Source organism: Hyposmocoma kahamanoa, unplaced genomic scaffold (genome assembly GCF_003589595.1).
Source record: "Hyposmocoma kahamanoa isolate Upper Pololo Valley unplaced genomic scaffold, ASM358959v1 80, whole genome shotgun sequence".
Lineage (NCBI taxonomy): Eukaryota > Metazoa > Arthropoda > Insecta > Lepidoptera > Cosmopterigidae > Hyposmocoma > Hyposmocoma kahamanoa.
Window position 1 is genome coordinate 2,841,501 of NW_020654051.1, and position 26,954 is coordinate 2,868,454.

At 36.4% G+C, this 26,954-nt stretch overlaps 1 protein-coding gene across 1 annotated transcript; it reads right to left on the reverse strand.

Moving 5' to 3' along the window:
- Positions 1-728: 728 nt before the first annotated feature.
- Positions 729-26,388, reverse strand: LOC113233757 (sodium-independent sulfate anion transporter-like). The gene is made up of 14 exons (XM_026468946.1): positions 26,335-26,388; positions 20,588-20,725; positions 19,592-19,662; positions 17,954-18,146; positions 17,122-17,226; positions 16,119-16,237; positions 14,506-14,668; positions 11,354-11,518; positions 10,340-10,501; positions 8,558-8,698; positions 7,133-7,278; positions 5,538-5,699; positions 4,840-4,996; positions 729-4,275 (listed from the first exon to the last, which is right to left on the reverse strand). Exons 1-14 carry the CDS (start codon positions 26,366-26,368, stop codon positions 4,223-4,225), a joined length of 1,809 nt encoding a protein of 602 aa, XP_026324731.1. The 5' UTR covers positions 26,369-26,388; the 3' UTR covers positions 729-4,222.
- Between the last annotated feature and the right edge of the window lie 566 nt (positions 26,389-26,954).

Consider the following 26,954-nt stretch of genomic DNA (forward strand, 5'->3'; position numbering starts at 1 on the left):
CTGGTAGCTGTAAAGGGGCCTAACTGGGTGACGAAATACTTTCATAGATTTCCCATAGAAGGCGCTACGGATAAAAGTCGTTAAAAACCAAACACGTAGATCCGACAACAAGCACATAGACAAAATCGTGAAGTCCGCTGGTTCGTTCCGTGGCTTAGTTGGCGTAGCGTCTGGCACGGTTTGCTAAAAGACGTCGGTTCGAATCTGGCCGGATCGAAGGAATGTTTTTAAGTGTTGGATCTTTGTATTAATAATTATAATTCGTAATAGTTCATAATTAATAGAGAAATAAGTATGTGTACAAAACCGATAGCAATCCGACTCGCATTTACGCCTAGACGCAAAAATTTGCGCACTGAATGCCTTCATTTAACAACCCATTTCTGTCATCGTTAGTTGAAAGAGCGCATGTGACATTTTAAAAAAAAATGTGTATACTGCCGTGATCAGTAAGAGAAGTTCAATTATTTTATTTTTTCCTATATATGTAGATATTGTATGAAATTACCACAAAAGAAAAGTAGACAGTTTTTTTTTATTTCTTTTGTTTAAACATTATTTCCTCACAGATGGCGTGACGCCAAAAAAGTCGGTAAAAACCAAAAACAAAAATCTGCAACAAGCACATAGATAAATTCATAAGATTCGCTGGTTTGTTCCGTGGATCACTTGGCATAGCGTCTGCCACGGTTTGCTTCAAGACATTGGTTCGAATTCAGCCGGGTCGGTGTATTAATTATAATAAACTTGACAAGAAATTTCAGAATAATTAAATATCATGGTGGTTAAACGTGGCGACATTCAATAAAACTTAAAAAAAATATTATTTTCTCGGTTTTTAATTTTCGTCACAAGCGCCGTTTTAACTAACAGCGGCAGATTTAATAATAACGCAGCCCCGCTTTAGGGAAAACCTGCGTCGCGGGTGCCATGGACCACACATTGAGAACCACTAATTATACCCAAACTCACGAGAGAAATAAATGTACATCGTACACATATTTCTGTAGGCCTGGAAATCGAAACCAGGACCGCTGCGTGGCAGTCCAGAATGGCAACCTTTCGGTCACGAAGGCAGTTGCATGGAGCTACATTTATTTGTAGAAACACAAATTTTATACAACGCACCTTTAGAAGGAATGTGACCTCATTCAAAAAAATAAAAAATGAGTTTATACCGTAAACGACTTTACAAATCATATTTCATAAGCTTGTTAATCTGAAAAAATAAGCCATTGTAGCTCGAGTGTCACAGACTCACTATATTGGTCTCTTTCATATGTTTGAAATTCTAATTCGAATAAAACGACGCATTTAGTGTTGAATCTGCATTTGCGAAAACAACACGCGAAAAAGTGCAGGATTAGCAACCGTGTCGTTTTCGTTCCGAAAATCATCATTAAATTCTTACAAATGCGACTTATTTTAATACTTAAGAGTGCTTTCTTTTGTAATTATTCTTTATAAGGACTTAACATCTTGCCTAGCTGGTCAAAATGAAAGAGACTTATATCCACTTGCACTAAACACTCTCAGCGCCACGTGGGGCGCCGGCCGCCCACAAAAACAGCGAGTGCAGCAAGCCGTTACGTATTTTTGAACTTTACCCAGCAAGCCATATGGGCCGCCGACGTAACAAACGCAGGAATCCAAATTTGTTTTAATTTTTCTAGTCCTGAGCAGTAAAAGGTTACACCAGCAGGCCGACATATTAGTTGTTTAGATCGTCTACTAACAGCTGATCAAGTATTTGTCTCTAGTGGTGATATCCAACCACTATCTGGTGAAAGAAGTACCCGTACCATTAACTAACTCACGTACAATGGATCCCTTATTGGGGATTAGTAGTTTTGTATGGTCAACCAATGGGATTACGGAATTGTGGCAACGAGTACGTTTTCATTTCAAAATACGTCTGTTTTTGCGTAACGCCTGCTGATAAAGCTTGAGGGTGTCCCGACGGCAGCTGACATGGTCTGCTAGTACAAAAAAATGAATTGTTCTATAACTCTGAGAGTGTTAAGTATATCTTAACTAAAGCTTGCAATGCAAAAGACACCCTTAATACATAGTGTTAAGAGTGTCTTATCCATTTAAGCATTGGTTTAAGACGTACTAAAATTTAGTGTAAGTGGACATTAATTTTTATTACGTCAAATGACAACAGAAATGTTCTGTAAAAAGTGACCTTACAGCGAGTAGATTTGAGCCTATAGTTACATTTCATATAAAATAAAACAAGTTCCTTAGTGGGAGCTGGAGTCTGTACTAGGTTACAGATAACCAGGCTCTCGCACTCATATCAATGGTTGTATATTAAAATAATCAGAATAATTTTTTTAGTTTATAAAGCTGAATGCTTGTTCATTATTTTCCAGGGCTAACAATGTCCATTACCTTTAGCACTACAAGAGTAATAAGTTAAATAATGTCACAACCTCAAAGCCTATTTTGCGTATTCCCAAAAAGTTTGAATTATGTGTTGATTCACTTTCATTCTAAAGTTGCAACAAGTTGAAAGTAACAAAAAAGCATAGTTTCGCTTTGCCCGGCTAAACATTGGACATACAAACATAATTGAAGGCTATGTATTAACTAATATGCACTAGGTAACAATAATCATAAAATTTAACTAGGTGTTTTTTTAATATTACTATACTATAAATATCACATGGTCACGCATACATATATGTAATATAAGTCAGTCTACAATTGAAACGCGGTGATAGAGATTTGAATTAAATATGAATAGTAATAATTTAAAATGAAACTTATTTTTAAATTGCTTATATTTATTTTTTTCAAACATGCCAACATTTCGGGCCCATTTTACCCTATATTTCACTCTACATATGTCTACGTGGTTTGCATTCAGGTTAAACATAACTGGTTGACTACTACCATCTCAGCCAGCCATGGCCGTGGGACCTACAAAGACCTCGAAACGTTGGTTTCTTTGAAAAAGAAAACCATAATACGCAATTGAGATACGAAAAAATAGTTTCATTTCCTATGTGTAACAATCGCGAACACCTAAGAACTTCATAATAATCATAATTGTAAAGTCAAAAAAAAAAAAAAAATTGTATGCAATAAGAATACTTGAATAACGTATTTACATACAGGGCGCTAACAAATTAGGTACGTTTACTTTTGGAATCAATAACTTAACTCATTATTAATGACTTCGAAAGAAGATAATCGCCAATAAGTCTATGTCAGTTATTCGAGAAATTTAACAAAACAAGTCAATTGCTAAACACACTCAGTTAATCCTAATACTACTTAGTGTTTAAAATGTCTTCAGTGTTCTTTTGAAACTGTTTAGCTATAATTGGCCACTTAATTACAATGAGATTCAGTTTTTCCCGCTCATAATTAACCGTTATGACACCACAAAGCAATGTTGAAGATATTAATAGGGTAATTTTCGGCTTAGTTTTCTGCACCCAATTTCGGTGGCAATTTTTATTATTTAAATGTTCTAGAATATTATCATATAGTTAATATAGCTTGGTTATTTAGACAGTTTTTTTTTTGTGCGGAAATGTAAAATTTAAAAATTCGCAACAAATCTTTTTGATTTGTATTTTAAATTCATCCTTGTTATGCAAACTAAAGACTCTAGGTATCTAAAATAGTCTGTACTTAATTTGTAAGCACCTTATATATACACAAATGTCTGTCAAAATGATTTTAATGTCTTCTTCTTCATGTCCTGTCTATGATTCTTTTATTTCAGAACTTTAATCGTTCGAGTAGTACGATACCACCTTAATGGCCGCGTTGAAATTTTCCCTCGTGTACTTTTGGACACGAGGCTCACACAAACAAGTGCGTAATTGTTAAGTATTTAATGTATGCAAGTAATTGTTAAAATGTATTTACATAATTCTATTCAGAATCTTGTGTTAACAAATAACTAATTTTCGTTAAAATTTGTAATTTCTAACAAATCATACTTCTAGGTGGCAAATAAGTCACTTTGGTCAATGTTACGTGTCCTTTGGAGCAATATTTATACATTTCTAAATAAAAATATTCATTCTAATTACAAAATGGTAACAAAGGTTGGAAGTACCGTCGTCTCGCAGTCGCATATTTCTCATTACATTTACATTGGCCGCAATTAAAACATATCACAATCACAAATCACACTTGCTTTTTATCACAATCGAACCGATCCAACGCATCCAATAGTCGAAAATTGATAACAGTAAGTCTATTGAAAATTAATGTTATTGAAACTTTGTTCTCTTCTGTCGACTTCTAGCGCTGAAAAATAAAAATGAAACTATATTAAAAATTAGTTAGCATTGCAAAAAATGTCACATCGTTCCTAAAAACAGCAATGAAAATAACTTGCAATTGTAACGAATATTAATTATTTAATACCTAACATATAGAGCTTTCGTCAAGGGAACCTCGTTCTCGAAAATGTCGAGATTGACGTTTTCAATATCTTTCTGATTTTTGAGACTCAAGTCAGTTGTTAAAAAGTATAAAAAATCTACTAAACCAACAGTTTTTTTTATTATGGTTACATGGCAACACTGTAGAGTTGAGCTTAGTATAATTTGTGCAGATCGATGACCGTTATTAATAAAATCAAGTCCTCTCTATTTGAGATTACTTAATCACCCTTTACTTCTTACGTTTCGACTACAAAAATGAAAAAAATTGCCATAAATAATTTTTGAGTTTATAATTTGAGTTGTAAAAATGCGTAGCATACAAATATGGAATACTACTTTCGAAATACAATCGACAGTCTCAGACGTCAAATTAATAGTCACCCTGTATTTTAAGAATCTGTTTATCACATAAAACAACACGTACCCAGTATATGTAGGTCTATGCTCGGTCCAGCGACGAACCTCTCTCTAAACCCAGGTTGGAGGTCGTCGAATAATTGATGGTGTTTTTCGGGGAAGTTCCACAGCAAAAACCTATGATGGTTATTATTTTCCATGTCCATGATCATTGAAATGAAGTTCTGGAAAGAAATATCAATCTATATTACATAAAAATTGATGTGTGTCTGTCTTGCTTGTATTCCATTATTTATACATCCGATAGCGATAAACTTTTCTTGGGATATTCTGCCCACATATTAAGGTTGAAAAAAACAAATGGACGCAATATAGATCCGAAAAAAATGTTTCATTTCCTATGTTTTGTTTGCAATGCGTGTTACACGATATATACGTAAGTCGCACTATAAGTTTCCGGAATGAATAAGAAAAATACTATAAATGGTCAGAAATGAATTTATTGTTTCTCAAAATATTTTCCGTTAGCGTTAATGCACTTTTTCATACGAATGAACCAATTTTGAAAACATTTATGCCACTCTTCCGGGACAATCTCTGAAACATATTTTTCATACTCTTCGACAGCCTCTTCAGGTGATGATAATCGTTGACCGCGTAACTGGTTACTACAACCATTGCCTAATGGTTTAACTAGTTATGGCTTCTTAGGCTACCATAGCTTTTTACTTATGTATCTCTCAAATGCGATGATGATGTACAAACCTCAACAACGCCAATGTCCATGGCGTGCAGCTGCCGGGCGTCCAGCACCACCACTGCAGTACGCGGGCCCACTTTCCGGCGTACCTCCTCCGCTGCGTACTCGGAACACGCGTACGACAACGTGCCTACCAGCGTTATCGACAGACAGTCAACGTTACCCACCTGCGAATGCAAAAACAAGTGCCATCAATTAACTGATATCAAAATAGGAAATTCTCTCTACTGTGACCAGATTTACTTCAAAGACCAGAACCACTTTTGAAATGTTTATTTCCCACTGGGAATCGAACTCGGAACTTTCTCTTTTAGAATCCACATTGCCAACCGGTAGCCTACGGAGGTCGTCAAAACTCAACAGTAATGCTTTTTTATGATTATCAAGTGATTGAACGAACAAGTCGTGCGCCTGGTGGTAATTGACACGCCTGTCCATAACAGTTGTAAAGTCTGTTCCCATCCATGTACGTGAAAAATAAACAAACCGATTTGGTTAAAATTCTAAAGCAATCATCAAATAAATGGAATAAGAACACTTTCAGGTATATTTTGAAGATTTCGACTTGATATCACTATTTCCAGCAATATTACTTTGAATAACATATTAAAATCTTATTTGAAAAATGTTAGTCCAAAAGTGAGGTTAGTTTTCAAATAGTGAATAGTCTATGGTTGCATAGTGGTGTAAGAAATTAAAGCAACTAATTCATTCAATTAAAGTTTTTGTAATCCATTAATAAATCGAAAATTTTAATCACAAACGAACGAATTCTAAGTGTAAGGATCTGAGGAAGATTTGAAATTAACATTTCGGAAATGTTAAATTTGCTTTTATAGGTTATGTGCATACTACAACCACTAGTAGTTATTTCAACTGATTCAATTAAACAAATCGATTCATTTAATTAATCTATTTGTAATTGGCAGTGCAAATTGGCCGTCACTCAACCGTCTATGTTCGTGTCAGTGATCTGTTTAATCAAAAAAGGGATTCGCTCTGGACCTTTTGGAGGGAAAAGTATCGGTTTTATTTTGACTTTCAATTATTTTGTGAAATCTAGTTTAAAGTGGAATAGGATAGTGCTATTGTGCCTTAATGGAAGATTAAAACGCGAAATTATACGAATGTCGAACTAAAATACCCGTATCGGTTCTAAAGAATCCCGAGTCAATCCAAGCACGCCGCCTCAAATTGCCTATCCTCTTTGTGGCGGTCATATTTACAGAAACATAATTCAACTTCATGTACCAAAAAAGAATAATGTACCAAGACTTGGCTGTATGGTGTAAAACCTTTGCCTTTTCCTTTATGGAAAGAAGAAAAAAAAATAATCAAAAAGTAATCACTTTACCCGTACAAAAACTTCGTTTAAAAACACGAAGTGTAGTACCTCTTTACACCTCAACAGATGTGAAGGCCTGCTCCCATCACCCTGAGACATAAGTTGATAACTACCCGCACCCTTATGCAATTTTCATAACACTATTATTTTGTACGTGTTTGGATACGTGTTAGTGTGCGTATGAGTGATATTTGTATATCACAATTTTTGGCAACAAAAAAATTTAATAATTGTGTACGTTAAAGGGTAATGAACCTTGAAGACGTTGGCCTGCAACGGCGGCCTGGCGGCTGCGGCCAGCGCCCTAAGTGCATCGGCTGCCGCCCCGGCTAAAATGCCGTACTCCAGGCCCACTGCGGCCCCCACTACCACTGTTATGCAGTACACCGCTAGCTCCATTTCTGGAACAGTACAATTTGTATTCAGAATGTGAAGACACCGAACTTTTTCTTGGTTAAAACGATCAAGTAACAACTTTGGACTGGTATACAATTCGTCAGAATACGTGCCTTTAAACCATCTTCCCGATGCACAAGCTGATTTTGATATAGATCTGTACGTAAAGCTGTCAAATGTAACTGCCTCTGTGGCCGAACGGTTACCATGCCGGACTGCCACGCAGAGGTCCCAGATTCGATCCCGGGCCGGGTGAAATATTTATATGGCCTACATTTATTTCTATCGTGAGTAATTTGTTGGTGTCTATGTGCATCTCCATGGCACCCGCGACATAGGGTTTCCCTAGTGCGGGGCATGTTGAGTGTGTGCGCTATTTAAAAAAAATGCCTCTGCCTTGTCAACCGGTAACCACGCGAAGTGTAACCGTTCCGAAATATAAGGAAAATAAAAAGGAAACCCGTAATTAATGATAAATCTTTAGTTACATTTAAATCTTTTTTTTTTTTTACGCACACAATCAACATAGCCCCGCACCAGGGAAACCACAAATGACACCCAAACTCACGAGAGAAATGAGGGTATGTAGGCCATACAAATATTTCTTCCGGCCCGGGAATCGAACCTGAAACCTCTGCGTGGCAGTTCGGCGTGGTAACCGTTCGGCCACGGAGGCAGTTAAATCTATAATCTCATTTGCTTATATAACTATTTATGACAAGATGAACTTAAAACCGACCTAAGTAACTTTTAAGAACCCTGTAGCGAAAAAGATACAATAAGATTCCGGACTTTTACAATAAGACATCGGAGCACATAATAAGATTATCATTTCCTAAGTTTAAAACCTACGTTAAATACAAAATTGTAGATTACGTTAGATAATGGAAAGAGTATTCCATAGTGTAGCGAATCGCAGCAGTCACTATAAGACTTTTTTTGTATATATATTTTATATTTTATTAATTTATTAATAAGTTTAATTTTATTCTAAATTTAAATGTACTTGTTTTTGGCGCCTTGTTATTGTTACTAATGTTTCTGTTTTTCTGTGGTAACTATAGTATCGTGTAATTAAACTGTAAGTGCGTTTCCTTCGGTATTGCTCACGCCTCGGTAGTACCGCTACACATAGCATTTAAGATTATTTGAAAAGAGCAATCCCTAGAGTTTCTTGCTCGTTCTTCTCAGGGAAGTCAGCACAATGAATGAGCAGTAGATTATAAAATTGCGGTTTTTTTTACATCTGACTTTGACTTTTATAGTACAGAAATGGAAACTTACTGCTATTCCTCCATAGTTTCCTGATGATCTTCAGCTCGATAATGGAGATCATAGCGCACATGATGACAGCGGCTAAAGTCGCGCGAGGAATGAAGTAGAACGCCTTAGCTAGAAACGTCACTGCTAGAAAGACTAGGGTAGCTGAAAAGAAAGAAAACATCGTAATTAATTCATAAGTTCAAATAACGCTATTTAAAACGTTCTGCACTTCTCTGTACTCGTCGATTCTGTGGGTTGGATAAACTCAAAGGGCTTACAATGCTCTGCGCATTTTTTTTTAATAATACCAAGTGACGGGACGAACCAGTCGTGCGCCTGGTGGTAAGCGACACGTCTTTCCATAACAGTTGCAGTGCCCCTCAGAGCTTTAAATCACTGAAACCTGAGGGGCACTACCATAGCGCCCCTCACCTAGAGACATGAGTTGACAAGTCCCATGTGCCTGTAATTTCACCAGCACCCTTACCCTTCCAAACCGAAGTAGGTAAGGTTAAATAATCCAACATAATAACGCCTTCAGAGTGCTTTTGCAGCTGCCGCGATTCTGTAGTGCTTCGAGCAAGTTCGTTGAAGCACGCACAGGCAGTTTCAGCGCGGTATGACGCGAGAAAACGAACTCGCTTATAAACAGAGTGTGGGGCACCAGTAACAGCATCTTGAAGATTATATCTACGAAATTTGATTGTCCTTTGATGTGGAAACTCACTCAAATGACAAAATCATTGTTAATTATTAAATATTAATGTAGGCTACGAGTTACTAACACAATTGTGGACCTAAATGTTGTCTGAAATGTAAATAAATAGATAATTAGTTTTACCTTAAGTTACCTTATACCATAGTCTACTTTTTCTATCGTTTCGACAGTGTGGGTCAAGTTTTGTTAGACCACGCGTGCAGCTGTCAAAACATGCGGCAAATGTGAGGTGACAAATGGTATACCAGGTTAAGATGGTACGCAACAGATTTCATACCCGGGTCATACGATGTGTCAAATAGTATACCGGAACCAGGTTGTGTGGGATAAATAGATAATATACCGGAGCAAGATGGTATGTGACAGATAGTATACCGGGGACATGCCTAGATCATATTTTTCACATGCATGTGTACCCACCCTACAGAGATTATGTTAGACATGTTACACTGGGACCAGATTGTATGTTACAGACATCGAGTATATAACCAGAAATAGAGACGAAATGTCATATAATTTGTTTGAAAACTATTCTGCCAAAAGATTACGGTGACAGCTGCGCGTCGATTGGCCAGCCCGAATTCGAAACAATTGACGGGTGTATCAGATTTGCTACAATGGACGAAAATTAAAAAAATAGTTACTTAATATTTAATTACCGAGGAAATGTTACTCCGTTTGTTTTGTAATTAGATGTTTTGCTGTTTTTCTCACACCACCGAATGCAACAGCCCCCATTGTTAAAGACAATATTATCTTTATTACAATAAATACAGAAAATGTTTTGAATATACGGAGACGTACACACAGATCACTTGTTGGCGCTGTACTATTTCAGCTTTCTAATTTGTGGTTTCAGCGCAAAAGAGAGTTGATATTTAAAAGTGATATAAGTCCCGTTTGCCGGATGAATTGCCAGGAATACACGGCCTTTATTTCTTCTCTATTTCTAGTTGCATGTATACTCGACCGTTGCAAATAACGTACCGGGTCAAGTTGGTATGTGACAGATAGTATACCGTAATAAAATAACAATAATAGTGTATTTGAATACAAGAGCGGTGTTTTCATAAAAGCTTCATCACCTTTAAATAGCGATCCGGCGGGTGTGACGACTCCACTGGCGTGGTTCAGGGCGGTTCTGGTGAAAGAGCCCGTGGCTGGCATGCACTGCGCGAAAGATGACAGCAGGTTACAGCTGCCAATGGCAATCATTTCTTGAGTAGCGTCCACTGACGTACTGCCAGCTAGAAGTTAGTGGCAAACACAAATTAAAAAACGTACACAAGCAGTCAATATAGACTTGTTGATTAAACAAATGAGGATTAGGATTGCGGGCTCTTTTTTATAGAATGTCTTAGGGTCGTATTCTAGAACTCTACTCAATGCTCAAGTCAGGATTTGAGTATGGTTTAAAGCGCTCGAAATCATACTCAAGTCCCTGCCATTAGGGTCGTATTTCCAGTGCTTGTGTTTCCAGTGCAATCCTGACTTGAGCACTGAGTAGAGTTCTGGAATACGACCCTTAATTTCTAGCACTTGCGCAATCGCATCTTGTTTAAAAAGTGGAATACATAAGTCATGACAATAAATACACGTTATAAATTTCTCTCGTGTTATGGATATCGGAAGCAACGACGGTACCACAAACATGCAGACCCGAGACAATATAGAAAAGTTGGTTTTTCCACACTGACCCGGTCGGGGATCGAACCCGAGACCTCAGAGATGGCGACACCGTGAAAACCGGTGTGTAAGCCACTCGACCACGAAGGTCGTAACATTATAATTTTGACATTTGAACTAAATTTTTAATAATCCATATTTAAATTAGTAACAGATTTTTATACTATATTACCACTTTATTTTAAACAAAGATTGAGTAAAATCTACTAGGAGATTGTAGAAGGTTTTACCTTATAAGAGGTCTCTTCATTCTCTCAGCAATCAATTTAATTTCAATTTCAAACCAAAGAGCATTTTAAATTCAGCGTGGGTTAAGGTTAATTCTACAGATATTTTTTTATAAATTTCATGGTACAATTTATTTCTGACTGTATAATGTACAATGAGCGAATAGTACAGTCACATTCACTCACCAAAAGCTTTAGCAATGGCAATGCTCTCCAATATGGCAACTAATGGCATGACTAGGCCCTCGGCTCCGAATATAGACAGCATTTCTTCGAAGTTTATCGTCTTGTTGTTGACTACGGTGCTAAACGGTGGCGGGCCGAAATTAGGAAGACCGCCGTCGATTTTGCCTGCAAATGTAACGTTGCAATAATATGTTAAAAGTAATATGTACGTACTTCACCAAGGGATGTATGATCTGGCATTTTTATTAATCGAATCTTTTCAATGCAATTTTTAATTAAATCAATTCAACATTAAGGCAAATCGTCTAGATCGTATTAATAATTAAAAGAAAACAGTCTATTTCTGAACCTCTATTTTATACTAACCTGCAAGAAAGTCAGTTTGGTAACATCTACGTACAATAACTCTACAATATCTGGCGATTGATGCTACTTCTGTGCCATCTGAACGTCTTTTCTCACTGGCTGATACTAGCCAGTGAGAAAAGACGTAACCTCTAAATGGAAGACGTAACCTACTGAAGCCAAAAAGACTGTCACAATTTTTTTTATCGAAATTAATTTTGAAACGATTTTTATAAGGTAAAGAAGACATGCGATCTGAGGATCGTTTCAGAGGCATACGTTCCATTACTATTCAAAAAAACTATTCAAAGCAAAAAATCGTGCATCCCTAGGATGTGCATTATATCATCCTCCAAAATACTATACACCTTGACCAGTGTTAGCTTCGTTGTCCATTGGTGGCGCCACCGCCACCCGCATTTGAAGCCCTTGTTCGTAATTGATTAATTCATATATAATTACGGCCAGCATAAAGATAATCTGTTTTGTTAGAACAAAATTCTTATCTGTGAAAATATTATTGTTGCTTAATAATAACATCATATTCGATTTTATTATTACATTCAAATTTCGAACATCTCTGAAAAACAAAACAATTTTATTCGACCTCAATTCTAATATCAGTCGAGATGAAGTTTTATTCGAAATAAAATGTCAATAGCAAACAATTTTGACAAATTTCACACGGTACTTGATATCGAACTACGGTTGTGCGTGCCGCCATTACGCCAGTCGTAACATGCCTTTCCTGAACACATCACAGACAGCTTATAATACGTGTATAGATAAAGCAGTGTATGTAACTGTACATAAATAGGCATTAAAACACTCGTGTGATGTTTTTATGAAACTCGCCTCTCGGCTCGTTCGCTTTCATTATGTAACAGTCACATAAAGTAGGTACTATTATGTACAACGCCTAGTTTAAGTACTAAAATAATACTTCCTTACGAAAATTCGCGTTCAGAGCTAATAGCTTGATGACAATTTGATGCTGTGCTCGATTTATTATGAATTCCAAATAGATTTCCAACATATCGTTTCCCATCTACGTACTAAAATTTAAAATTCTAGTATGTAATTGATTTTTGAAGGGGAAAAAGTAAAAAAAGGAGTTGTTCCAACTATATAATGTATATATTGTATCAACTATTGAAAGGGTGTAAACTCTGCCAGAATAAACGCTGCTTTAACGGCGACGCGGTGTGTCGTTAAACCGCTGGACAATTTGCAAAATTTTGGGAAAAATGTGAATTTATTTTCTAGAGTCATTACGAATCGTCTCGCCAGAAGACTCGACGAGTTTCAGCCTCCGAAGCAGGCCGGGTTTCGACGGGAATACAGCACCATGGACCACATACACACAGTGAGGCAGATTATACAGAAGTCAGAAGAGTACAATCGGCTCCTGTGTCTAGCCTTTGTGGACTATGAGAAGGCTTTTGATTCCGTCGAAACCTGGGCTGTCTTGGAATCCTTGCAGCGGTGCCAAGTGAACTATCGTTACATCGAAGTGCTGAGGTGTCTGTATAACGCCGCCACTTTGAGTGTCCAAGTACAGGACCAGCAGTCTAAACCCATCCAATTACGCCGAGGAGTGAGACAGGGGGATGTCATATCCCCGAAACTGTTCACAGCCGCATTAGAGGATATGTTTAAAACGCTGGACTGGAAAAGTATGGGCATTAACATAAACGGATTTGCAGATGACATTGCAGTCATGGAGGAGCTACAACAGATGCTGGACGGCCTAGTGTCCGCCTCGCGACGTATTGGTCTCGGCATGAACTTGGACAAGACCAAAGTCATGATCAATGATCACATTGATCCGACACCCATAGTCGTAAATGGCCACCTTCTTGAAGTTGTTTCCGAATACACTTACCTCGGGCAGATTCTGCAGTTAGGTAGAAACAATTTCGAGAAGGAAGCCAGGAGTAGGATTCAGCTTGGATGGGCAGCATTTGGGAATCTACGTCGAGTCTTCTTTTTTTGATTTTGTGGTATAGGTGACGATACCACAATATCTGAAAACGAAGGTTTTCAACCACTGCGTCCTGCCTGTTATGATTTAAGGAACCGAGACGTGGACACTCACAATACGGCTAGTCCAGCTATGGAATGGGCTATGCTCGGAGTTTCTCTGAAGGATAAAATTCGTAATGAGGTTCTCCGACAGAGAACCAAGGTCACCGACATAGCTCGTGCAATAAGCAAGCTGAAGTGGCAGTGGGGTGGCCCTATCTGTCGAAGAACCGATAACCTATGGGGAAAATGAGTTCTAGAGTGGAGACCGCGACTCGGCAAGCGTAGTGTAAGAGGCCCTCCGGCCAGGTGGATAACGATCTGCGAAAGGTTGCTGGCGGGAAATGGACGCGACAAGCTGAGGACCGGCCGAAATGGCGCACATTAGGGGAGGCCCATGTCCAGCAGTGGACTGCAATAGGCTGATGATGACGATGATGATGATAAATAACTAGTTGGGTTCAGATGAAAACCAAAATTTAGCAAATTCTCTGTAGTACTTAAAGAGAAATATCTTCATTTAAAAATTATGTACAACAGTAAATATTTTATTCTTAAATAATTCGTTCAAGACTTTAATTTAACCCGTTTTCAGGATTTTATATGAGACCGGATAAAGTAAATCCTATTGTGTAACACATTAGCACATTGTTTAGACTGTGTCCTTAAGTGTATCGTATATTTTTGTAGACCGTTAATTAATAGTAAATACCTAAACCATTTGGTCTAGCAAAACAGTTTTTCCCGCTTCTCGTCCGGTGACTCGAAGTATGAAAACTCACCTGTAAGAGCGAACGGCGTAATCCCATATAAATACAGAATATATGCTAGTATAGTCCCGATGAAGACGACGATAGCATTGCGAGCTCGCACTGAGTACAGCAACACTTTCGCGACACGGTGGCGGCAAGGGGTGGCAGAGGGGGTGGTCCTTAGGGTTGCTCTCTGGAAACATTTTTATATAATAATAATAATTTGCCAGGCAACCACACATTACCCGGGATTCAAACCAAGAGTCAATTTAGAAAAGTTCCGTTTCCCAAATTGGTTCCACCGAGCATCGCACCTGAGACTTCCTTATCTATGTCGTCGTATTTTTTAATTAAATCTATGTCTCCTATTTAGGATACCCAGGTTTGATTCTCACTAAGAGCCCACTAGGATTTACGAAACGTGAGCAGTTTGATTTATACATATTTTTTAAAATTATATTTACCACTACAGAAAAATTAGTAACAAAACCTGCGTGTTAGAAATTTCATGACAAACCAAGTTCCCGACCCTTTCCTTAAGAATAAATGCACTGCATTAACCGCCACTGCCAGACACAGAGTAAAAGTCATTGCCCACTACTCAACTATTAAAATGTATGACGATGATTTCCAGTGATGGAACACTTTAAATCATTGTCATACGATCGACCCCCAAGGACCCACTCCCACTCACAAGAGGGCCATGTCAGCACAAAAAAATGTAGTATATGAGACGTTAAATACACAAGTATGGAATATATTTGGCAAGTTGTTACCAAAACTTTGGTTTTCCATAAATGGAATAATCCGTATTAGATACATTAGTACCTATAATCTTTACACACATATAAATTAACTATGAATTTCTTAATTTTGTAAACATTAAGTCAAATTCATCAAACTAACAAGATATTCAGTTAGATAAAAGTATGAAACTTAACGTCAATTTGTTTTTTTTTTAATAAGTTCCCGTGTCAGCTGTCAAAATCACTATTTGTGGCTTATATTATTACTTGATGATCCCGACTTTGATTTTAAAATCAGGACATAATCGTGTATAAAACATATTTGACGACTTCTGTGGTCGAGTGACTTGCACATGGTGTCATCTCTGAGGTCCTGGGCTTGATCCCCGGCCAAATCAATTAGTAAAACTTTTCTATATTGTCTCGGGTCAGGATGTTTGTGGCATGTACCGTCGTTGTTTCTATTTTCCATAACACAAGCGCTTTAGTTAAAGTAGAACTAACGATAGTATGTAAAGATGGAGCTGCCACTATCGCTAAGCGATAAACGCTCTGGTTAAATGAAAAGAAAGTGCTTTAGTTGCGTACTTTCGCATCGGAGCAACGTATATGACGTTGTCTAATATTTATTATTTGCAACGTCTGACGACGACGCGTTGCAACGTCCATGGTCACAATGGGACTGGTACACGTTCGAGACGTCAATATAAATAAAAAACGTCTTACACACGTCTAAGTTCCGATTTAAAATCAAATAATCTATGACAATCGTGAAATTTTATTTCAATGTATTATTACCAATATTTTTAAAGAGATTTATCATTACCGTTATCACCAAGAACGTAAATTATTATTGTTATTAATAACAAGATAAGTTATTGTCGTTAAAATACTAACTTTGAACAATAATAATGCGATAATAGAAACGATTCCGAGGATCGTATCCCACAGCTGCACCGTCTTGATGTGCTTGAAGAAGTTCACCATAGCGTCAATGAAGGTGTCGCCTGACGACCCTGTGGAATTTAAGGTCAGTTGATCTTAAGTCACTTTTTTACATTATAAATTTTAAAATAAATAATGTAGCAACTATGAGAATTTCTATATCTAGTTCCACCGCATACCGCTAGATGGCATTAGTTGTATTTCGAAACGAGCTAGTATATAGACCGATGCGTTTTATACGATCGAAGGTTTGTTTTTCTAGCACCAGCAACGCTACCTGGCATTGAACTGCACTTAAGTGTACTAACGCCGTTGCCTTTGGTACTAGACACTGCATCCCTCCGCGCTGCGCTAACCCTACTACCCTACGCTAAACTGTTTATTACGTTTAGAACATTAAAGTCGCCAAAGTTTGTCAATTTAACCAGAGTCTTAAGGCCGCTTGAAACACTGCACAATTTTTACAGGGCGCGCGTCTCACGCCTATGTCATACGGAGGGAGAGTCTACGGATATTGTGGAGTAAGTATATACGGGTGAAAGACCATGCTACCTGTGAATTTGTCGAGAATGTCGACCTTCATGAAGGATGTATTTTGGCCGAAGGGCGTCATGTGCCGACGTTTCCGAGGACGGTTACCGGACACCCACGTTGCGTCACACATTTCAATCATTACGTGTAAATTATTAGTAATTAGAGTTTTATTATATTGTTATGTATGTTAGTCAAAAAGGTATGTATTTAAGGATCTTTGTAACCTGACTATAAATAAAACAAATAAAAACTATCTATTCGTACGTCCAGAGCTTTTTTACACGCTTTGAAATCGGCCAGAAGAACTTAAATCCTCGTCGTACCAAGAGATCAGAAGATGGAAGATGATGGCTATGAATTTACAATTAACTACGAGCGGGAGATGATTAGAATGTAGAGGTAGCAATTTGTAGCCTCCTACCTGATATCCTGAATAAGGACTTCAACTGCGCTGCACCGATCTGCAGGGCAGCCGCCGTCGTGAATCCGCTGATCACCGGTTTTGATATGAAGTCCAGTAAAAACCCTGAAATTGATAGTCATATCAGTCAGTCCCTTACCAGGTAAATATGCGGAAAAATATATAGATATTCTTCTGATTCCAACGGCAAAAGGTAAAAGTTTTCAAGGCACCGTGACAAACGAGAAGCCTTTATAGTTTCATCATATCAGTCTGTATGTCACAGCCTACGAAAAAAACGAAAAGCAAAATTAATTTCAAATTCCCATACCAACATAAAATAGTTTTTTTATGATATCAACAGAGGGACAAACAAGTAGTGCCTCGTGGTAACCGACACACCGCAAACTTCAGTTTAGTCGCAAAAATCAGGTGTAAAATTTTACGAAGTCCCATGTGTTTGTAATTTCACCAGTCCTTTCTTAACCCTTCAAAACTGGAACGCAGTAACGCTTACATCACTGCTTAGGGGCAGAAATAGGTAAAGGAGCTGTACTGCCAGTCTTAATCGGATACAAAATTAAGTTTAAACAGAGTATCGTAACAGCTACGAGTGCCTATTACGGTCGAAGGCACGCTCTTTACCGGTTACGTTAATATACTGTGAAATTACAGGCACATAGGACTTGTCAACTGATGTCTCTGTGTACAGAACTATAATCAAAATTTTTCAATTCAATAGCGAGTATCATAGACAATAGAGTTTTGATTCAGAACTAAAAGAGCGCCTTTGTGATATGGCTCATGAAATTATAGTACAGGAGTGGAAAAAACTCTTTAATTAATCACTTACCTAACTGTAATATTCCCAGCAACAAAATAATGAAGCCCGAGAGAAAAGCAGCCAAATAGGCGAAGTCAGCGCTCTTGGCCACATACTTGGCCAGAAGAGCGGCTAAGATAGCTGTGGGCCCGACAGTGACGTCCTTGCAGCTCCCTAAGACCATATACACGAGGCCGGGGAATATGCTTGAATATAGACCCACCTGGAAATATAGCATGTTTGGTGGAAATCACGGCAGAAAAAAAAATGGAATGTCATATGCCTCGATTACTATCGGAACCGCTGTCGCCAAAACTCACACTTTCTTAATTTGAAACAATACATAATCTTGATAACGATTGGTCATAGTTTCTAATTTAAAAAGATATAACAAATTCTGGATTGTTAATATAATTTAAACTTTATCTAGTCGCAATATCGTTGAAAGTTCGATACATTTTTCTGCAGTTTTACAGAATTTGTGCGAAAGCATAACACAACCATACCATACAAAGCGAAAATGGGGGGACTGAGCTCAAACAGGTCTTTCGAGACTTATAGTTGGCACGCGTACGACGCTAACTAACCACTTCTACTGTACTTATTGTTCTGTGGTGGAAATGCTGAAGACACTGTCTTATTATGGAATCTACAGAATACCGAAAATAATAAAGTCAGATTACCACATTAATTGTAAATGCTATCTAATCTATTACCGGGTGCACTGAAAATCAAAATCGAGGCACTTTCACACAAATTACCGGCACACGGAACTTGTCAACTTGTCTCAGGGTAACAGGCGCAATGAAACTGCTTTTAAAATTACACTTAAAGTGGTAGAAAATCATACTACAAAAATTTTCACGAGTTAAATCCATGGTGATGTAGACAACCAATTTCTAAAATGACGCCACAATGTAAAAACAAGTGACAGTCAGATGAAACAAACTGTATTCTACAGCCAAAGTTCCATTTTCAAATGTTGTAATTACTTTTTAAATGTTGTTTATGTAAGTGGCCAGTTCCGGAAACTTATAGTGCGCCCTATGTAATGATAGAAGATAAAATTTTGCCAAAAAAAGACTGAATTGTAAATAAAACGACGTGCTAATGATTACTAATTGCGTTATTGCCTTCTTTATTCTTACTTTCACAGATGGCCTACTAATATCGAGATCAATTTTCATTTATATACATTTTAACCAGAATAGCCGGATTTGATTATCTATATTGAATTAAAATGAAAAACTTTAAAATATGTCCCCTCATTGTTTATTGTTATTGTTTCATAAACATAGTTCTGAATACAGTGTATGTATGTATGTAACTTACAAAAATTGACAATTCAAATGAAACAAGTTCGGCAATTTATCCCATAAGCTTGACCAATATTCAATCGATAGTCGATAGAATATTTATGGACTGCAATCACTAGCTGCTCGCAAGCGGGCACCACTTTTACGCAAAGAACTGTCATTTTATTCCTTCTTCAAAAATGACAGACTACACATGAGTGTCAACTTAATTGTGTTAAATGCGAAGGAAGAATAAATATCTGCATGTTGCGCTAAAAGTAAGCACGTTTTCGTGTGTAACGGAATCAAATTAACAGCTTGTACTCGTCAATAACAGATTTTAAAATAGGGGACATTTTTACAGTTTTTTTACCTGGGCCGGTAATCCAGCGACTATAGCATAAGCGATCCCTTGTGGAATGGACGTCAGGCCGACCGTTATGCCTAGAAAATAAGTAATTAAAATATCTTTATTTAATTATTTAGCAAATTACACTTGAAATCGTCAAAGTTATTAAACACTAACTTATTCGTAAAGCAGATTCCCTTGCGAAAAATGGATAAGAAACTCTAGGGTTTGCTCTTTGTAAATAGGCTTATATATCACATTTACCCATTGACTTACAAATAAATGGACGACGGGTCTAATACAAAAACCACGAAAAAAATGTCCCAAGTCAACCTATTTAAACGTAGTGACATGTAAAGGAATATGAAAAAGCTAAAACGTTGAATTTAAATTGTAATGTCATCGCAGTACTGTCTAATTTTGCTTGCTTCGCTGTCAGTCGAACAAACGAAGACATAAAGCATGAATGACGCTCTGTATACGATTTTAACGCCCTATAAGTTCGGACACTTTTTAGCGCGGACCCGACGTCCATATAATTGTAAGTCAATGCATTTACCACAATATTTATAAAAAATATCATAAACTGAACTTGAGAGTCTATACTACATCAAATGGGTTTCGTTGGTTCCGCATAACAATGAAGTGTTGAATCAATCACTTAGTGAAAAAAAAATTAGTAAAATTGAGGATATAAACTGATTGCTATACGGTGTGAAAACACGGTCCCTAAAAATTTTCACGATACAAAAAAAACACAAACTTACCTCGAAATTCTACAAGGTATACTATTCAATAAGTACTTTACGTAATAATATACCAACGATTTTTTTTATATCAACTGTATATTAAAAAAAAGTCTAAATTAAAGCCAGTGTCAAAGTCATTAGTGTAAAAAAATCTAACCTGTTTTCATAGAGCCCCATTTCGTAAAGCCCAACTATAGGCCCCATAGAAACGGGCTATGCACGGAAAAACCTTGTCACTGAAACCACAGCTTGAACCTTCCATCAATCTTACCAGCTATAGCATCTCGTATCAAGCTTTCCACGCTGTACTTGGGCAACCAGATGGAAATCGGAAGTCGTCGCCGCCATGATTCTATGCTGCATACCTTAGCAGCCACGCGATGAAACCGGTTGGCGGCGAAAGGACCTCCTTAAAATCACAATTTATTTACATTTTTATTGAATTCATATTCAATTATTTTTATCAGAAATCACTCCATTAGTTTGTTATAATTATTAATACAAAGATCGAACACTCAGAAAAAATCCTTCGACCGGCCGGATTCGAAACGACGTCTTGTAGATACCGTGCCAGACGCTATACCCAACTAAGCCACGGACTGCACCAGCGGACCTCACGAATTTTTCTATGTGCTTGCGTCGTATCTTTGTATTTGGTTTTTCAACGACTTTTTAAATACCTCTGCGGCATCTGCGGCAGTGACCTTCGTCTGAGTGGCATTACAACTGATACAGATAGGCGTGTAGCTTACCACCAGGCGCAAGAATTGTTCGTCCAGTCACTTATTATCAAAAAAACAAAAAGAATCCAACTTCGCCGTAATCAAGACAAAAAAATAAAAACACGACTAAGGAAATACCTTAACAATAAAAATAAAATAATTACCTATAACGCCACTCATTTTAAAACATAAAACTCTAATTACATAATCACTTAACAATATAATTTGAACCTTAAAATTGAGGTTTTTAAGTAAAAAATGAAGTTAAAAATATATTTAATTTATTTGTAACACGACGCAATAATCTAGGGCGAGAGCAGGTGGCAGAGTGAACACGTGTGGGTAAGGTAGACTAGTCTATTACAGTAGGTAATTAGCGACGCGGTTGTTGTAGAGGTCGCGTTCCAAAGAACAGCGAAGCTACAATCACCGTCAGTAGTAAAAACTCATGGTAGAGATATTTTTATGGTAGTTGGGATGGACCTTGATACATTATTAGCTTTCATAGATTTGAAGAAAGCTTTGGATAAAGTTGATTGGAAGATAATGATGCAAATATTGATAAAAGGATTACAATACCCCTGTATTATCTATCCCTATTACCTATCGCTATAGAAGAATAATTTACCAGCTGTACAGGGAATAAGAGACAATAAGAGAAAGAAGGGAAACAGCAAAAATCAGACTCTCATACATCATACTTAATATTATATACATTTGTAGAACACGCAATCAGGAAAGCAGTAGAATCAAGAAAGGGGGATGTCAAATGTAATGGTGATAATATATTATAATTCATTGGGTTCGCAGACAACATAGCTGCTTTAACTGAAAACGTTCAACAGTTGCAGTTGCGATACGCGAGAGCTATGGCCTACGTACTGTATATTTTTCTTGACATACAACAATGGTTGCCCATGAGCGTCAAAAAAATACTTCCGCTCAAATAAACAAGCCTCAGCAATTCGGCATACTTGTACTACCTGAAGCTGGCTTAGAAATCTGGTACCAGAAAAAACAATTGAGACTAGAGGCCTTGTAAGCTGCATTTGCTACAACTTGGCTCCTGCAAAATCACTTAGTGTGTAATCTTCGCATTTTTTTTCTAAATTAAACTGGTAAGACAGATGGTACATTGCCGGCCTTGTGACATAAGATCTTAAATCTTCTGAGCTTGTCATTACACTACCTCTCCCTCCCTGCAGAGTGGTGATACGTAGTTATTTATCCCAAACAAGTTTTAGAAAGAGAATTTAACCACAAATTACAGTTTTCATTATATTTCATTATATTATAGTACGATCACTATAAAATAATAAAGTTACAATTCCTAATTTCATCACAATGCAAAGCAAGAACAACTTTACAGATGTGTTGAAACTGATGATTGTGTAGCAGCGATATTTTCACGAGGCAATGAAGTGATAAGTACATTAATCGATTCTCGCTTAGCTTGTCTCTATAGTAACACCCTAACGGTAATTAAAATCAGTTCAGCATAAAGTGATACATTAGTGGGACAAATAAACCAGCGCATCAGCACTTAATAGAGATTATGAACGTAAGTATTAAAAAAGATAAATGTTTATATTGTATTGTGTGGATCATAAAAAGAAATTGTATGTATAATTTAATTACATATACTAAGTGTCTGTAAACTTTAATAAGTACTATTAATCATTGTGATTATTGTTAATAAGTTAGGTTAAAAGACAGATTAATATTAGGGTTAAAATTATTCATAACTATATATTACTTTTCTGTCTCTTTCCAATTGCTGCTTTCCTCGTATAGGTACCTCCTTTCCTTTCTCCACGCATACCAATCTTTCCACATACTATCTTTTATTCTTGATCCTTTTGATTTGCTCTTTCTTGAATTAAACCATCGCACAAAAGAGCAGTCATATATTGATAAACTCCGAAATGTACCTAATACATATTTTAAATAAATCCGTTTTCTAACTAACGACAATGTACACATAAATAATGTAACATTATACTGTATCATTAAACTTGGCCTTAAATATTTAAACCACCAATCTTTTTCGTAAATTGTCAATCTAAATATTAATTTAGATAATTTATTGTACGTTTGTATATACGTCAAATATGCACGTTATGACGTCACAGCTTTTATTTCATTGGCTGCCTATGACGAGATGCATGAACTGTTCGGCCAATGAGAATCATCACTACAGTCTTGAAAATGCCACATACGCTTCAATCATATGGACGATTTATGGAGATGAAAGGAGACACACTCGAAGTATAGGTACAGGTTCGTCTGGTTAAGGAAGTAGCGTCGAAAATAATATGTAGCTTGCAATTACGGATAAATAGTTATGACATTATTCCAAAGTCGGAGACCAAATTTCTCAAGCAATGAGCTGGAAATTGTGCCACAAGAACCATGTCTCTGGTATCTGCTTGTTTGTACCAATAAAATCTTATTATAATAGTATTATTACTGCAGAGTAGGGCCTAAATCAAAATCATAAAGCATGTAGAGCAACACTTTTCATTTGTTAACTTTTTATGTGAAGTAGGAGCAAATGAGTAGTAGTCTGCAACATCAGATGAGCTGCCTACGCATTGTCAGCCTTTGAGAGCCCTGTTGACACACTTAATATTATAAAAAAAAATCCCATGTCATAGCGAGGGAAATATTTCAGGAGGAAGACTTCCACATCTTGCTGGTTCGAGGAAGAAACGAATATGCATGCATGGTGTTACAATGCTTATATAACTATTCTCTTTTCAGATGACATTCAAATGAAAAAATACACCTATACCTATATTAACTGGATTAAGAAATAAGACATTAAAAATTTACTACCTACCTACTGCAATAATTCTTAATCTTACGACTTTAAAGAAACATTTAATATTTTCCGATCAAAGGAGATTTACCTTACTTATCGCTAAGCGTAGGTAATCTTTCATCTTTATTTACTACGATACGCAAATATCTGCCTCTTTTGTGTGAGCATTCTGATTGTTAAAATGGATAATTAGTATCATTCTGCCAACATGTGTTCAAACCGATATGGGTCTCGCCGAGAAATTGGCGTCACAGTACATTTATGTTTAGAAGAATAGTAATCAGATAAGAAGAATAAGAAATATTGTTACAACTAATAAAAGAATAAAAAATAAAATAAGTCTCTACAATGTCCCAATTAACTTGAGGAGCAATAACTTCGATAATAAGATTACTGTTGATTTTTAATACCTTTTACGAAGTTACAAATTACCGTGACACATAAATCTTTATTTAAAATGTCACAAGTGATAAAAATGCATGAGAGCAATCCACTTAGTTCTCTCAGATTGTTTTTATGAAAAATCTATTTCAATAAATATCTATTTACAGAGAGCATCTCAAAGAGTTTGTTACCCTTTCTGCTTAGAGGAATCTTAGCCCAAATGAATAGTAAGTATCAAATCATTTAGACTAACATGGGAAGATCATATCAAAGCAAAACGGGATACTTTGAGCAACAAATTCAGATCTATGCTGTGGGCAATAGGTACAAAGTCAAGGTTATCAGTTGAGAAGAAGCTATTGTTTGGAGTTATGGGGATCTGCCAACACCTCTAATGAGGAAATTCTTCAGGGATTCCAAAATGGTGACCATAGTCCATTCACCTTGATTTGTTAGAGCCCAGGAAATACATGACTATCACTACATACAAATATATTGGCAAGATCTCCAGTTGACGAAAAGCATCTAGGTGGCTTAAATTGTTTGAAAAAGTAAAAAATACTGGAAAGTTGAATTAGTAGAACGCAATCAGCCATTTAATGATTAAGAACAAAAGAGTCTTCTTTGTTCCAAACTTACTCTTTATTATAAGTTAGTACTTTTTATTCCAAACTATATAAAACAAAAGCATGGATCTGTATATAATTCAGGGACTGATCGCAGACAGTTAAATGATGTTTTTTTATTACAAAATAATAAAAAAACACCATTTAAACTATTTCAAGTATAGTTTGTTAAATAAAAATATGTACATAATTGCAACCTGAATTTGAAGCAAAGAAACCTGTTTCAATGTACAAGAGGATAAGTAAACATGTGATGGAATATGTGTGTTTGGGTGAGCAAAGCGAACTTGTAACAAATTTAAAGATATACTACATTTGATGGAATGTGGCCATTACGTGACTATAAGAAGCCAGTTTCAATTTGAGGATATTTGGCAGATTGGGGAGTTAAATGTTGCGTCGAGTGACCTGTAGTGCGATTCACGTAAGTTCAAGCTATAAAAATATTGTTGAAGTTACGTAGTCATTCGATTGAAGTCCTGTCCAAAATGGGTATTCACGTTACACTTGAATGAACATTGATATGAGTAGAATCAAAATGTAACAACTAATGAACGACATCTTGGTTTGTTTAATTTTACATTTAGTTATCGAAAGTCTATTGAAAGAACTGTCAAAATTTTAGCAGAATACGTATGACTTGTTGTTTAGAGTCGATTTAAGTTTGGTTCATATACCAGAATATGCTTTAACAACATTTGGGTTGAACAACTTTAAAATTGGACTCATTGACGTTCACTGTGACGTGTGAATACGAAAAAGCAGTTCAACAACTAAATCGCTTTGATATCGTAACGGTTTGATTACATGAATCATCCCCCTGTTGGCGAAGAAGGCTAAAACTATGTATTCATATGTGAGGTCTTGCCTCTCACTATGAGGTAACACAATAGAGTAGACACTCAAGTGTTACAGGCCTTATTAAAAATAAGATAATAAAAAAAAGCAAAGTCAGACCTTATGACCAGAGAAATACATATCTTACAAGCATTTCTTCAAGTTGAAATTTTTGTATTTGACACCTCTTTACTACCACTATCTCCAAAAGAAATTTCAGTGCGCCAGTTGGTGTTACGTAACTAAAGTTGAGCCTTTATTCTACTTGGAAGAGTATAGTTAGGCGTAACAATATGAACCGTTCTTATGCATCAAAGTATTGAGACATAAAGACTGAAATCTTCATTAAAAAAAATTGTTGTAATTAGTGCAAAACAAAGTGCAACGCTCTATTAAATCAACTGATTACAATTATTACGACAAATAACAATACGCCTACTAATTCGTAACATACTTCGTACGCAAGTTTCCAAACTTTGTCCTTGCAAAATTAATACTAAATCGAACATAACATACGAACCTAAATAAATTTATAACATATTATGGTATGTATAAGTTTATAAAACGTATTAATTAAATAACAATGCGAGAATAACCTTTCATAAATTACATAAACATAACTTACCAAGTAAAGGTGTTCTCGGGTCGTCAGAATCCATTGTTATATGCTACCTAGCCATTGTTTTTAATGAAAACACATAATATCTAACATTGAATACGTAACATAATCATAATTCACAGATAAAATACATAAACTGTTTATGTTTACATTTACGAAATAGCGCGTAATTTTTGACGTTTTTACGAAAAACATCCGCTTTTTTGTAATGCAAAATGTAAACACGTAAGCAAGATAGAAAAAGCGCTATATGACTATGACGGCTTGTTTTTGTGTCTCGTTTATTGATAAATAATTTTACTTGTATGACCAAATAAGGCGCATCGTATTTTCTGTCTCTTATTTTCAAGTTATTCAAATCAATGCGTAGACAGAGAAACCAATAGGTATCCTGTAGCCAATACCAATATGTTTAAAAGTTCCAAAAGCGCCAAAAGTTTTTTGAATTGACTTACTTCAGGATGGAAAAAAATACTCAATCAGAGCATGGTCAGAGCATACTAACATCACCACACCAACAACACATTATTAAGGTAAAGAAACTATTTCTTTTCACTGAATCAAATACAACAAAGCTATTTTGTTACTTAAAATAAAAAGTCAGTAAGTTTTATTCGTACAGGATT